Source organism: Athene noctua, chromosome 27, assembly GCF_965140245.1.
Source record: "Athene noctua chromosome 27, bAthNoc1.hap1.1, whole genome shotgun sequence".
Classification (NCBI taxonomy): Eukaryota; Metazoa; Chordata; class Aves; order Strigiformes; family Strigidae; genus Athene; species Athene noctua.
The window spans coordinates 2,650,339-2,665,360 of record NC_134063.1 but is presented as its reverse complement, the minus strand read 5'-3'; the positions used below and the strand labels follow the sequence as shown (position 1 = coordinate 2,665,360).

Sequence of the window (15,022 nt, the reverse complement as noted above, 5' to 3'; positions counted from 1 at the left end):
AAGCAAAGCCTCTTAGGAATGGTGATTAGAACTGAAAGCTTGCTTTGGTATGCTTCCTGGCAGCATTTCAGGTCTCCTTAGGATACTTTTTTTGCAGTAGTGCCTCTTACAGACCACAGTGATGATCCGGTAATAAACCAGCAAGACTCAGGAATGTGCTAATTCTCAAAATCTCCTGCAGTCATCTCAGCAGGACAAGTAAAGAAAGCTAGGATTTTTTTGTGTGTCCATTATACAGTAATTTGTCTGACTTTTGCTTTACTTCGTATCACAGAGGCACCAAGAAAAAGAAGGATGTGAAGGGCAGGTGGAATGAACTTGTAACTCTAGAGAGGCAGTGGGAGATCACCATTCTTAATTGCTTCTCAGCTAATTTGCAGGAACCAGTTTCCACAGACCTGACCTCAGCTGGGTGACAGCCGGTGAGGCAACCTGCCACAGTTACTCTGCACTTCCCATAGCCTGCCTTTGTTACAGCCACATCATTTGCAGCCCTCGTACCTCCACCAGGACAACACTATGAGCAAGGAAGGGATGGCTCAGTTATTCAGCAGCTTTGTACTTCTAATTATTTTATGCCAGTGAGGTATAAGGCAGTCAGCAATGCTGCTTTGCAGAGAACAGTACCTGGGCAAGGTCCACCACTGTCCTGCATCTTACACACCTGATTTTCCACTTGAGACATGTCCTTTCTGGTTCTAGAGTTAAGCAAATATCAGTAGCATGGACCAACTCTCATCAGCTTTCATAAACACATCTGATGTGGCTCTGATCTGCTTGGACCTTGAAGGACCTATTTGTGCCTCACCATCCCCATCAGATGAAAGGCAACAATGATCTGAATGCCCTTTGTGAAAGATGCTCACTTCTACTGTTTCAAAACCAGAAGAGGTTGACTACTGGAGATTGATACTGGATTTGTACAGAGCATTGCTGTGAAACTCAATGTAAGGTTGTTTTGCAAAACTGAGGAAGGAGGCTGATAGTACATCTGGGTCATGTTTATACTGAAATTTAAAAGTTCTGAAAGTCTTTTGTTAAAAAGATCAGCAAAAGCATGTTCTCTTTGGGTTTGTTTACATCAAAATCCATGTTTTCATCTTTCAGGAAACTCTTTTTGTTGTAGAGAGAGTTGCCTCCTCCGCATAAACCTCGCAACTGAAAATTGTGTCACCCACCCTGGCACTTCATCAGCACGAGTCTTCATGTTAGCGCTTGGCTTGGAAAAAAAGTGACTGACCTTTCTTTAATTCACAGTGGCACCCAGCAGACATGATGTAGAAGGAAACAGACTCAGATAAACAGGTGAGAGAGCTCATCTCCAGCATGTGAAGTGACACCCGACCGCATGTGTAGTTTAGGGAGGAAGGAGTGCTGCACCCATGGGTGCTGCTATGTAAAGCATGTCGCTTTAATAACGTGGGTAGCTGATATTTACTGAACGGCTGAGATAATGGCCTCTCTGTTCCAGAATCAGTCTCTGTAGTTAAAAACCCTCTCCTCGCTCTGGGTCCCAGACAGGAGTGCAAAAAGTTGTGCTTGCACTCAGGTGCAATGACCCCTATTCTCATGGCTGCAGACCCCTCCTTGCAGGGGCAGGTTGCAGAGGGTCATCCCCTGCAGCTCCCCGAATGGTGCTGTTTTCTGGTAGAGGTGGCAAATGCAGTGTCACTGGTCTCTTAACTTCCCACTGTCCAGGCCAGGAGCACAGTGTGTGTTTTGGCCAGGAATATTTAGTGTCATCCACCCTGGTCAGTGCAAGGGGCCTGCATTATCCCAGGTGGTATGTTGCTGCTATGCCCCTGATTGGCCCCAGAGTAAAGTTTTAGGGGTAGGGTGAAATAGTCCAACTTGTCAGTGAGGTAAGAGTTTGCTGCTTATCTTGTGTCACTGCAGGGATCTGTCATTACTGACCATATCCTTTTCCTGCACAGCTCTGGTACGCTGATGTTTCCCCGTAGCTTCTCCAGTGTGATGTCTCTTGGGTAGTGCCTCCCATAATCTTCCTGGAGGTCAGATGTGCTGGTGTAAGCAGTGACAGGAGCAGCATCAAGGGAGACTTCACAGCCTCTTTGGCCCCTCTGCACCTGCCCTCTCCCATGGCCATAAAGAACATTGATTTGATAAATGAGGGGGGGCGTGCTGCCATCCCGGGACCTTGGGGTCTTCCCCCACACCCTGCCCTCAGCATCTCCAGTGCCCCAACCATGCTGTCTGCTGTGAGAACACGTGCCCACCCCATGCACTCTGGCTGAGCAGAAAGTTGCTGTGTCCATGCCTGATGCCTCCCAGGGACTAAACTGCACCAAGGTGTTAACCAGGGCGGAGTGTGTCTGGGTTAATGCCAGGAAGGCAGAAGCACATGGGAAGCCTGTGCTGACTTGCAGCTGTCCAGGGCAGGACCTGAGAGGGGTCAGGTTTGCTGTAGCTGGTGGTTAACGTAGATATACTGCCCTGGTTGACAAAGGTAGAGTGCTCTACTCAGCATGGCCAGGGGACCAAATACCTACCCTGAGCTGGACTCAGAGCTGAACACACAGGGCCCCTCTGGAGAGGTCCTCAGCCAGGTGCCTTTGTCTGTGTGCCTCAGCTTTTCACTTCAGATTCTTCTCCGACATCTCAAGTCTAGGAAGGTGCCATTTAGAATAAAAATTGGAATTCACGTAATCAGTGATTTCCCAAGAAAGCATTCTAATTGCCTAATCACAAAATTGTCGTGACAGAAGTCATGGTAGCTGATAACCCCAACTAGCAACATCCTTAGGGACAGATGCTGATTATGAGACACATCAGCACAACACCCCAAAGCTTTTATTTCCTCCTTATTTCCTCCACTACAGTTCTGAATGTCCACAGTCTATATTTCTAATTTTCCCAATTGTTTTTGATTATATATTTTCACTGCTAGATTTTGAAGCCAAGATAAGCCTTGACTGGTTTTGTTACAGGCAAAAATGTTCCAGACTGCTGGAGAATCTTTAAAAACATCATGGTGGTAAAGAAGACAGAAGAGACCAAAGGTATCGACTGTTTGCAGGTGTGCCCACAGACTTGTCTGTTAAATCATTTTGCTGGAAGAGCCACCTGCCTGCTATACAGCCTTTGCAGACCTGAGCCTGTGCCCTATGCACCTCCAGATTTATGGCCTTTCTTTTGAGGTCTAGTGCAGCACCTCTAAACTTAGGCAGGCTGAAATCCTGTGGTCCAGTGCTACAGCACAGGGTACGAGAGCAGGTAGCCATTTAGAGATGCTAAACAGAGAGAAAAGAACACAGTGAATTGTGTGAGCACAGCCAAAACCAAGGAAGTGAAATTTTTCAGTCAGAAATAGTGAAAAATAAGTGCTTGCTTCCCCATCTAGTGGTTAGGTTCGGAAGGAGGAATGCTCCAGTAAAAATCAGCTGCTGGTCTCTGGAGGCTCGACTGTGTGCGTGTATCAAACACCACAAATGTGGCCTTACATGTCTTTGCATGTTGATTCTGATGGACAGGCAGTTGCAGTTATAACTGTCCATGTCCTCTACCCGCACAGCTCATTTCAGACAGTCTTTTAAGAATGAAAGAGATCAAATATAGCACAGAATTCCAAAAAGGTATAGGTAGGGCAGGAGATTTCGTACTTTAACTTGGTGCTTGAAACAAGGCTGGCTTCAGCGCTGGGTCAGATTACTCAGTTGAATTTGGTCCAATTGAATTTGAAAGTCTCCAAGGATGGAGATTCACCACCTCACTGCTCCATATGCCAGTACTGCTCCACCACCTTAGGAAAACACTTCAGGAAAACGAAGTCCTAGGAAAAAAGTGTTCTCCAGCCCTGTCAGAGAATGGGTGTAAAACCCCGTGTTTGCTTGCACGCTGTGCTGGCTGCAGAGGAAGGTGCTGTTTGCACTTCAGCTCTTAGGTTGTGCCAAGCACAGGCTCAAACTGCCAGGGTCTCCCAGTGATGCACGAGGTGAGTGAGATTTCTAAGCCCTAAATAGCCGTAATTACTGCAAGCTTTGCTCATGCTTTCAGGCTCTATCATCACGCAGAACCCACACAGGGCTATGAGGACCACCAGCACATTGAGTCCTGTGCCTGGAGGGTCAAAGTTCAGGAGCAGCATTCACATGGTGAGTCAATTAGAGATGGGAACTGCAGACTAGGAAGCTTTCTAAGGCTTTTTTTTTTTTTTTTTTTTAATGTGAGTGGGCTTAGTTGCACTTACACAAGTGCCCTTTGCTGGAAGCGAGCCACAACTTGAAGTTCCACAGCTTGCTTCCTCTGACAGAAAACCTCAGCTTTTCTCCGGTAGGCAGCTTCAATGATCCCCCCACGGCGTTTTTAGGACTGTGCCCACAGGTTCTGTGTTTTGGCACATCCCTTCAGCCCCTCCTGGCAAGCTGGCCCTCTGCTCTCCGGGCCTGGGAAGCCTCCTCCTTGTCCTAGATCACCATCTAGTGGGTGCTGATCACGCCACAGCCAAAGGAGCGGGCTACGCGGTGGCCCCTGGGGACCAGGGTGCTCTTCGGAGCTGAGCCATGAGCGATGTCTGGATGATCAGACCTGGGGCCAGGAAATTTTAATTCTAGAGTTTCACTCCGCTAGGCTGTTTGTTCCATGCAAAGCAATTAACACAGAAACTTACCCCTTCGTGTCAGTGGTGCATTGCCCCATGCTGTTACAGGATCTGCAGAATCCCAGAGTCATTCAGGTTGGAAAAGCCCCTCGGGATCATCGAGTCCAACCCTCAGCCCGACTCTACAAAGTTCTCCCCTACCCCACATCCCCCCACAGCTCATCCCAACGGCCCTTAAACCCCCCCAGGGATGGGGACTCCCCCCTCCCTGGGCGGCCTGTTCCACTCTCTGACCACTCTTGCTGGGAAACATTTTCTCCTCCTGCCCAGCCTGACCCTCCCCTGTGGCAGTTTCCAGCCGTTCCCTCTTGTCCTGTCCCTGATCCCCTGGGAGCAGAGCCCAGCCCCAGCCTCTCTGCAATGTCCTGTCAGGAGCTGCAGAGAGGGATGAGGGCTCCCCTCAGCCTCCTCCTCCTCAAACTGCAGTTGAACTCACATCCAGTTCCTGGAAACGCTGAGTAACCCCCCAATATTCCCTTGTTTTTATGCCAGGTTCAGTTCTGCAGCGTGTTGAGCATGTGAGTAGCTTCACTCATGAATCAATCCATTGGTAGGACCTTGATCCTTTCACTGTAGCAAGTATTTCACCTTGTAGATGTTCTCTCTGAAATCATTGTGAATCCTTACAGATGAGGATATTAGATGGAACTGAATTTAATAACAGCCTGAAAGCCTTCTGAAACTATACTAGATGACAGAGAAAAAACAAGGTGTAGGCTGTGTGGGTGGTTGGTTCCTCACATGGGCTTCCTCAAAACTGTCAGGAAACGACCTCTTTCAGCAGAGAAAGACTGATGGCTTTCCTTCCTCAGGGAGAAACATACAGCTCAGTCCTCTCTAAGGGGGAAATAAACATTTCATAAGAAGTCACCTGCTGAATTAGAACCTCTGAAAATGTTAAACGTTAACCAACGTCACTGCCATCTTGTTAAAGCAGCAGCACATGCACAGCAGTTTATGCACAACTATTAGTTTCCAGCAATGAACCACTGCCTTCACAGTTGCAGGTGCCTTGAAATCAGGCCAACAGATGTGTTTTATTTATTATTGTGATTTCCAGCAAGCAAATATTTGTAAATCTGTGGTATGGCAGCTGTTCATTAACCCAGTGTCATTAACACAGCAGTTTCTGACTGAGGGTCATGATGCCACAGGAGTCCTCAGCTGTCACAAGTGGGATCAGGATTCTGACAAAATATTCTCAGGTGGGTCTAGAAGACCCACAGAAATGGTCTAGTAGCTGGGAAAGCCTGTGACATTGGTCAGGTGAGTTTGACACAAACCCATGCTGCTGTCGAGAAAGGAAGCTCTATTCTTCCTGAGGTTGCTTGTCCCTGCCAGCTCTCTTGTGCCATAAGGAATGAGTCCTCTGAGAAATAACCCCTCAGTGCAGATACAAGTTAATAAAAAAAAAAAAAGATTTTCAGCTGGATCAGTTCCAGCAGAACCTGACTTCCACAGAGTCCTGGATATGCTTCCCAATTAATAATGGTCACTAAATATAATATGTCACTATATATAATATATATGGTCACTAATAATATCACTGAAAATCATGGAAGTGCTGGTAGAAGGGACCTCTGGAGGCCTCTGGTACAACTTTCTGCTTGAGCCAGGTCTACCACCAACAGCAGACAAGGTGGTACATATACTGACCTACATGGTGAACATCTCCTGTCTACCTTCTTGTCCAGGGCACTGGTAGAGTGATAAGAGTGGGAAATGAGATCATGATGACATGTGGTGCTGCCTTCACTCTAGAGCCTCTCTTTCTTTCCCTCCGATTAATGCTTACAGCTATGATCAAAATGCCAAGTTATATTATTACCATCATGCTATGGAACACAACACTGTGTAAATCCTTCAGGGTCTCCGCTCATCCAAATTGCAAAGTCCAGAAGCAAAGTCCAGAAAACCTTCAAACAGGGTGGGTTGAGGTTTTTGGTTTTTTTTTTTAGAGCTCAGCCATGGAAAAATATTTAATTTGTCAAAGTCATAGTGACTTTTAGGCCATGTCCCTTTAGAAATGCTGACCTAACAATAGTACTAATCAGAAAGTATGGCATTTATAGTATCTTAATGGCATGCACCCAAAATAGATTCTAGTTATATCAGCAAGTTGACAAGCTCACAGCGTACAGATAACTCTTGTAATTAATTTCTAAAAGTCACAGGAACTGTAAAGTTGGTGTGGGTGGAGTTTACTTTTTATTGAAATAATCAAGTGCCAGAATCACATTTACCCTGGTATTATTATAGACTTACTTGAAGGTAAATTAAACCAGAATCTGGTCTCCAAACTCTGTTAGAATAAAACTGTTAATTTTCCTCTCTTATGTTAATGATGCTGGAGAAGTATAGGCTCTAATTAGAACATGAATAGAGAACACACTGTGACCTGCTGGCTCTTAAGGTTTAGTGAGTGTAACTTTCTGAGGTATGTTCTTCCTAAATCACTTCCCTTAACTAGGTCACACCACCCACTATGCTAGTATCACATATTCATGAGAGAAGCACAGTACAGTAATTCCTATAATTAAAGTTGCCCGACATTTCCATGTTAAAAGCATGTTCAAAGTTTCTTACAGGTTTAACAGGCTTTAATGATCTGAAGTGAAATTTTCCATAATGGATATCTGTATCAAAATAAGGGCTTAAAATAAAAAGGTAATTATTGTTTTTTAGATACTCAGATAATGGGTAATTACTCTCACACCTTTCCAATATTAGTGTTTGGCTCAGTTTGTAGGGCATGTCTGCTTTGGGACAGGAACTTAATTCCATAAAAACTGAAGCTAAGTCAGCCACATTGTATATCCCTGAAAATTATGGTTCTCATGTGGTTAGAGATATGCTAGTATTTTTGGCTAAATTATCTGCAAATTGTCTGCACCAAATGTGATCCAGTTCTCCAGGGAAGAGGCACAGACAAGGTCTAGACCTACACGTAGACTCAGGCTGCCGTTTGGACACCACACAGCTAGTGCCCAGCCCTGTAAGCTGCCAGTGGACATACACAAAATGAAAGAATCTTACAAAGCTGTTCAAAGTCTAAGACTAATGATCAGAGGAGATGATAAAATCAGCTTTAAGTCAGCTGGGATCAAATAAAAAATGCTGCAGCCTAATGACCAGAGTTTCAGTGGTATTGCCTGGGGCTAATTCTGATTTAGCAGTGCCGGTGTTCATCGGCTCACTATGACAACGGGTGTTCAGAGCCCTGACCTAAAGGCCTGTCTGCCAACTACTTTCTCCTCGTTTTCTGCCCTGCCCACTCTCAGAGCCAGAACCGACACTGCTGGGTAGTTGATGTGAGACCTCAGACCTCCTATTCTCTTAGGTGCTTGTTGGATATTTTCTTGGCTATTGTTAGTTGTCAAAAATTTAGTCTCCGAAAAATTGCAGTCTCTGAAAAATTGTATTTAGTCTCTGAGCACAGCTGCAGCTTTACCCATCATGATGAAAATCCTGTTCCTGCATATAAAACTACCGCGCAAAACTTTACATGCAGAGAGCATTAATGTTGCTCAGCTTTTCACAGTTGCCTTGTGAACAGAATGTTTGATAGACAGTAGCAACAGCCCAGTTCTTTCAAAGTTCATTCCTCTTCAGGGAGCAGATGCAACGGTGTCCACTCAAGAGTTAACTGCCCAACCTCCCTTTTCAGCCTCCTTTCACAGATTATGCATCTGGCTTTGCATTCAAATACTTTGTATTCAGACTCTGCACCAAACACAGAATAATTAATTAATATTAATTATTATTAATTTCCTTGAACGATTTTCTCTGTCAGGTCCTTTTATTTTAAGTCTTGGATCTTCTCCAGAATTTAGATGTTTAATCCCCATGGAAGTCAATGTGTTCAGCAGCATTGAAGATTTGGGACGTTTTCTAGACAAATAATTTTCCAAATCTCTTTCCCATTCTTAGCTCCAGAAAATAGAGGTTCCTGTCTAGGCCTAACCCAAACGTTTCTGAAGCCTTCCTGTATGTCCTCCAGGTATCCATCTGTGGATACCATGGCCAGAGCCCTGCCCTCAGAGACCCCAGGGATGACTTGCTCAGGACCACGTGGTATGTTGAGTAGTGCCAAGTTTATTTAAGCCAGGCAAGGATGGCAGGACCCATCTTAGGTGAAATGCAACAGTCTTATTGGTATTTTTCTTCTGCCTCTGTAGCCTGCTGAGTGAGAGGTTAAAGAGAGTCTTCTGTTGCTTAAAGTGCCCCCTTGAATGCGGATGTGGCCTTCCCTGATCTCCACGACCTTCTAAAGATGATGGAGTGCGTCTGTTCAGTGATGTCACTCAGCTTTCAGCCTGCTCTGACATAGCCCACTGAGTCCCAGAGACTTGTGTGGGCTGAGTTCTCGAGAGCTTCTTGACTTGATCCTGTCTCTGTCCGAACCCTGTTTCCAAGCACAGAGGCCTGGGAGACCTCCTTGGTGAAAAGTGAGACAAAGAAAGCATTTGATGCCCCTTGCCAGTTTCAACTCTAGTTGAGCTTTGGCTTTCCTAACACCATCCTTGCATGCTGAAGAAGCATTTCTATATTCCTCTTTAGTAGTCTGTCCTTGCTTCCATCTCCTGTATACAAATTCTTCTGTTAATTTTCAGGTTCTATGTTTAGCTGAGTTTGTCTCCCAAAACATCTACTTACTTCCCAGATCGCTGGGACAGGCTGCTCTTGTGCTTGGAGGAAGAGGTCCTTAACGAGCTGCGAGCTCTCTGGAGCTCCTTTGTCTTTCCGAGCTGCCTCCCACAGAACCTCACCTCACCTATTCCTGAATAACCCAAAGTCAATTCTCCTGAAGTGTCTGTGGTCTGCCATTTGCCCGTCTCACTCCCCTCAGGATCCTGAATGCGAGTTTCATGGCTGCTACAGCCAACACTGCCATTAATTATCACATCCCCATCCAGGAGGGTTCAGCTGAACTAGATGGCCCATCCACCAAGTGTGGTAAGAATTTGTCCCTAACACCCATTAGAAACCACCCGGATTTCTTGTGCACACTGCATTTGCTCATTCAACAGATGATGCAGCTTGCACTAATAGTCATACAACTCCAAATAGTATTGTTTGATCTACAGGAAAGTTCCACCAAATGCTGACAACAGACATTGATTTAAAAACAGGTGTCCTGTATTTTTTCTAAATCTGTGCCATTCTTTTATTCTTACTAACTTTTGCCAGTCCTGCTGTTGGAAAATTCTAGCAGCTAAACCAGATGTTTTAGATGCATGGTACTTGCAAAAGGGATCAGGAGCCTGGCCCTTGGATTCTGCTCCAGGATAATGTGATAGCTTCTGAGGGATCATTTGATCAGGCACCACACATGCTGTTTTTACTCTGTGCCACCGCCTTCAAGCAATCATTAGGGCAAAGACAAAAGTCATGTATCTCTCTGTGTCTACCTCTGAGCTAGCTGCTGTTGACTCCCTTACTAATCAGTAGAGACCCTTACTAACTAGTCAATGCAGTTAAAGGGAGCTTAGGTGCACTGACCGAAGTAGCCAACAAAATACAGGGCACCAGCAAGACAATGATGGGAGCGTGGGATGTGGTTATATACTGTCTCTGTACCGTACCATATAGTAGATTTTTGTGGCCATATAAAGCCTTGGTGCACACACATTTTGACCAGCATGTGCAGTTTTGGAGATGGTAAAATTAGAAATCACAAAGAATGGCAAATATTGATCTTTGGGATGGAGCAGCAGCCTTCCATAAACTTAAAGAGTTTGAATTCCTCTGCCTGGAGAAAAGGATAGCAATGATATGGCCAAGGCTTATACAGTCACAGAGCAGTAGCTGAATCACAGAATTGTCTAGGTTGGAAAAGACTTGGAAGCTCCTCCAGTCCAACCATCAACCCAACACTGACAGTTCCCAGCTCCCCCAGATCCCTCAGCGCTGGCTCAGCCCGACTCTTCAACCCCTCCAGGGATGGGGACTCCCCCCCTGCCCTGGGCAGCCCATTCCATCGCCCAACAGCCCCTTCTGTAAAGAAACACTTCCTGATATCTAGTCTAAACCTTTCCTGGTGCAACTTGAGGCCATTCCCTCTTGTCCTATCACTTACTACTTGGCTCAAGAGACTCATCCCCCCTCTCTGCCCCCTCCTGGCAGGGAGTTGCAGAGGGCCAGGAGGTCTCCCCTCAGCCTCCTCTTCTCCAGACTGAACCCCCCCAGTTCCCCCAGCCGCTCCCCAGCAGACCTGTGCTCCAGACCCTGCCCCAGCTCCGTTGCCCTTCTCTGGCCACGCTCGAGTCATTCAATGGCCTTTTTGGGGTGAGGGGCCCAAAATTGAACCCACTCATCGAGGGGCGGCCTCAGCAGTGCCGAGCACAGGGCTCAGATCCCTTCCCTGTCCCTGCTGGCCACAAGACTGGAACTGTGAGGCTCTAACGAAAGCAGTAAATGAGAATTAAGGGTCCGTTTAACTCGTGAACTTCTAGGTCCTGCAGCCACGGGAGGCTGCGGAGGCAGCCCCGAGCGCAGGGCCAAGCAGGGAACAGAAAGATCCGTGGGCACCTGGTGGCAAAGGCCCCAGCGCGACGCTCGCAGGTGCCGGGGCCTGCAGAGGGAGCGGCCGCAGAGAGCCCTCAGGCTGGCGGGGGAGCCGCAGCCGGGCTGACCCCGCCGGCACCGCGGACACTTCAGGCTCAGCCCAGCCGGACGCCGCACCCGAGGGCCGCCCGGTACAGGCCGCCGACGCGAAGCAGCCGCCTCCCGGCCCCGCCGCTGCACGGGCCGCCCGCCGCTCCCCGCCCGGCGCATGCGCAGAGCGCGCCCCGCCCGGCCCGGAGCGCCCCACCCGCTGCCCCCGGGCGCCCCCCGCGCACGCGCGCTGCCGCCACGGAGCGGCCGTCACTTGGCGCACGCGCCGCACGGCGGGGCCCGCTGTAAGGGGAACCCGTCCGGCTGCGCGATGCATTGTGGGCGGGATTGAGGAAGTAAAATGGCGGACCTAGCGAACGAAGGTAGGCGGGCGCTAGCGGTGCGCAGTGCTGCCGGCCGCGGGCCCGGCGCCGCCGCGGTCCTGGCCTGGGGCCGGCCCTGCGATCCGCTCTCCGGGGCGCGCCCGGGCGCCGGCCCGCCCTCGGAAGTGTCCCCCCTGCCCGCGGCCTCTCCCTGCCCCGGCCCCTCTGGGGCGAGCGGCCGGACAAAGGGAGCACCTGGCTGGGCCGCCGCGCTCCCCGCCGGCCCCGCTCTGTTCCGCGGGGCGGGCGCCCGCGCTGCTGTGGGGGTCGGGGGTGGTGGCGGCGCGGGGCGGCGGTCTGCGGCGGCGCTGGCAGGTGCCTCCCGCCGGGCGGTGGCACCGGGCTGGCGGCGCGGCGGCTCCTGGAGGCGGCGGCCGCCGGTGGGTCTGTGCCGCCCCGCTCCCTGCGAGCGGAAAGCGCGTCCTGCCGCCCCCGGGCGCTGCGGAGCGAGCCCCGCCGCTGCCGGAGCGTGGCAGGGAGTGCAGCGTGTCTCTCCCGGGGCAGTTCTGAGCCGCTTTGTATCCCTCCGTGTCCGGTTGCTTTTTGGGGTTGTTTTCCACAACTTTAGGACTGTTGTAAATCTTCCCTTCCACTCGTGTTACTCCTTTTAGCTAGAGGAAGGATTAATAGAGGCGGTTATGTAAAACTAGGTGAGGTCTGATAAAATATACATTATTTTTTTTTTACGTTGAAGACGTCTGAAGTAATGAAATAGTGGTTTCATTTTTCGCTGAGGAGAGTTAGGAAAACATGGACTGCACTGCTGTAGGATTTGGGTATTCTCCGAGGTGTGTAGAACATTGTTTAAGTGACGCTGGGCATCAACAGTTTGCCTTTGAGAATGACTAACTTCCCTCAGAATCTCTGCAAAACCAAGCTTGCCCCCAGCCGTGTGTCTGTTGTTTCTCGTCGTTCTTTTTGGCTAGTGCAAAAAAAAAAGAAATGCTCCCTCCATAATGAAGGAGGTGAATGAAAGTGTGTGAGGCCCCTTCTTTCAAGATTGTTTCTTACGTATGAATTCTCTACCAGTGGCAATTACAGTTCTGATCTTAATGTTAAGCAACAGGAAGCAAATATCTATTGTAGGTGTAGCTTTTGAAGATGAAGTCCACAAGCAGCTAACCACATAATTGCACTTATTTGACAAATCCTGTGATGCAGCATATCTTGGGCTGTTGGCTCCCAAACTCAAGGTGAGCTGTCAGTGCCCAAAGAGGTATGATAAGTGGTCTCAAAAATGGAATTAAGTAGTCAAAACTATAATGACTGTGAGAAATTTAATGACAGCATGTAAATACTGTCATTATAATGATCTTATAGTAAACTTTGATGGTTTATTGTGTTCTTTTAAAACCAGACGTTTGGGAATGGCTTTCTTAAGTTGTGAAACCCACTCCCTTTACCTCCCCGTTCTCGTGGGAAGCAATAAGCTCAGCAGTGAATTCCATCTCTATATTTCTGCAGAATAGTGTAGACTGGTGGGGTGGGGTGAGGGGTGGAGGGAAGTGTGGTGTCATCCTTACTTTTTCATCTGATCTTCCTTTTTCTTTGTTTTTTCTCTTCAGACCCTTTCCTGATTCCAGTGACTTCCCTCACCTGCTAATCTCTTTAGTTTGTGCTCGCATCTCCTTCCAGAGTTGTCATCTTCATCCTTTGCTGTTCTGTTTCTTCTTGCAATAAGAACGTGATATAATCTTTCCTAAGGTTAAGCAAGATCAGTTTGCTTCTGAACTACTCTCTTCTGCTTATTCTAATATCCTTGGCTGCACTGGCTGACATTAGCTTTCTTTCCTCTGGTTCCATTTTTGACGTATCTGTATACCAGTGCAAATACACGTACGTACCTTCTGGAATTGGCATCCTTCTGCTGAAAGTCAGTGGATTCCATAGTCTTTCTACTTGCCTTGTTTGCTCTCTCTGACATGGCAGAGATGTTCTCGGGTGACTTGGATTGTTTTCTCCTCATTCTTAAACACATCAATCTGTTTTATTTTTCCAGTACCGTAGGTGAATGTTTTATTTCCTTGTGCCTAGGTATTTTCATTCAACTATATGACATGACTGTTTTGGTACTGATAATTCTTTGATGTTCTGCTTCATATTGATCTTCTCTTGTTTGAAGTATTTGAAAGCTAAATGTTCACGTTCACAAACCAACTATGGTTAAGACAAAGCTCTTAATATTCCTTAATCTTGATTGATCTGCACACAACAGTGCTGTCTCAATTATACTTCATTGTGAGGTGTGAAGCTAATTATTCTTTGACACATAGTAGACACAAGTACCTAGAAGGAAGTTTCAAGTCATTCTTTTAGGTTCTTTGAGCTTAGCATGATTGAATGATAGCTTTTCTTGTCTGTTCATGCAAGTGAAACTCGCTTGGACTCTTACCCATTTGGTTATTGCAGACCTTCTGGCCTTGAAAAGTGCTGTAACCATTCTACCAATAGCCTTTAAGCCTTCAAACTATTTTAATGTTTTTTCTGTGATGGGTTTCTTCAGAGCTACAAGCATTCCCTCTAATATTTTAATGATTACTTAATTTTCTTAATTCTAATTGTTCCTTGAATTTTTTCCATTTGCCTGTCTTTCCTTTTTCTCTAGTGAGTTGGTGAAACTGTACACCTACCTCTCTGTAGTGGTTTAATGACAAGCTCTATCTTGGCGGAAGGAGGTTGTTGGATTAAGGGGGTTCTCTACTGCAGAGAAGGGGGGTGAAGAATGAGGTGGTCTGAGTGCCACTTTCCAAAGAAGTTTGTACTGTGAAGTTTCCTAGGAACAGGTCCTGGTCTTGGAATTGCTCCTCATCATGAGAGGAGGTGAACTGGTAAGTGTGGAGCTGATGAAGAGGAGGAGAGAGTAACTTCTCAGCTGTGTGAAGTTTGATCAACTTTGTCACGAAGATACAGTGACATCGTGATAAAGGCTTTAGGTACTGGCATGGTGAGAAGTTTGATTATTGAAACCCAGGATTTTGGAATGGTAGGCACAGTTGTTACTGTTGTATAAAGTAGTTACTGAATGGTATTAGGAATTTTCTCCAGTCTTTGGTATGATGTTCTTTGGTATTCTAGCTGTATCATGTCTTAAAACTGACACTTCACACATGTGGCAGTGAAGTATGATGGAGAACCAGGCACCTTCCTGTCAGGCATATATATTCATGTAAACCTGGATGCTTTTCTCCTTAACTTGCTGTTAATAAAAGTCATAATTTGTTTGTATATAACTTGATGTTGAAGCTGCTCTTTAGATGATTGGATCTCCTTGTGTTGAGAATGAATCCCTTTGCTACCTTTCAGTCATTGAAAATGTACAAGTTTTTCTCAGGGCTAAAACTTGATGCCTTTCTTCACACTTCCCTTTAGGAGGTGCCTACACCACCTGTGTTGGCAAACTCTCTCCTCAAACACCAAACACAGT

At 47.1% G+C, this 15,022-nt stretch overlaps 1 protein-coding gene across 3 annotated transcripts in view; it reads left to right on the top strand.

Moving 5' to 3' along the window:
• The first annotated feature begins 11,507 nt into the window (after positions 1–11,507).
• RANBP3 (RAN binding protein 3) overlaps positions 11,508–15,022 on the top strand; it is a 52,434-nt gene continuing 48,919 nt past the window's right edge. For 2 of the 3 annotated variants that reach the window (XM_074928257.1, XM_074928256.1), the window contains exon 1: positions 11,508–11,598. In XM_074928257.1, coding sequence (XP_074784358.1) covers positions 11,577–11,598 — 22 coding nt within the window. In that variant the 5' untranslated portion in view covers positions 11,508–11,576. The remainder of the gene's footprint in view (positions 11,599–15,022) is intronic. The other variant, XM_074928258.1, reaches the window with a different exon arrangement.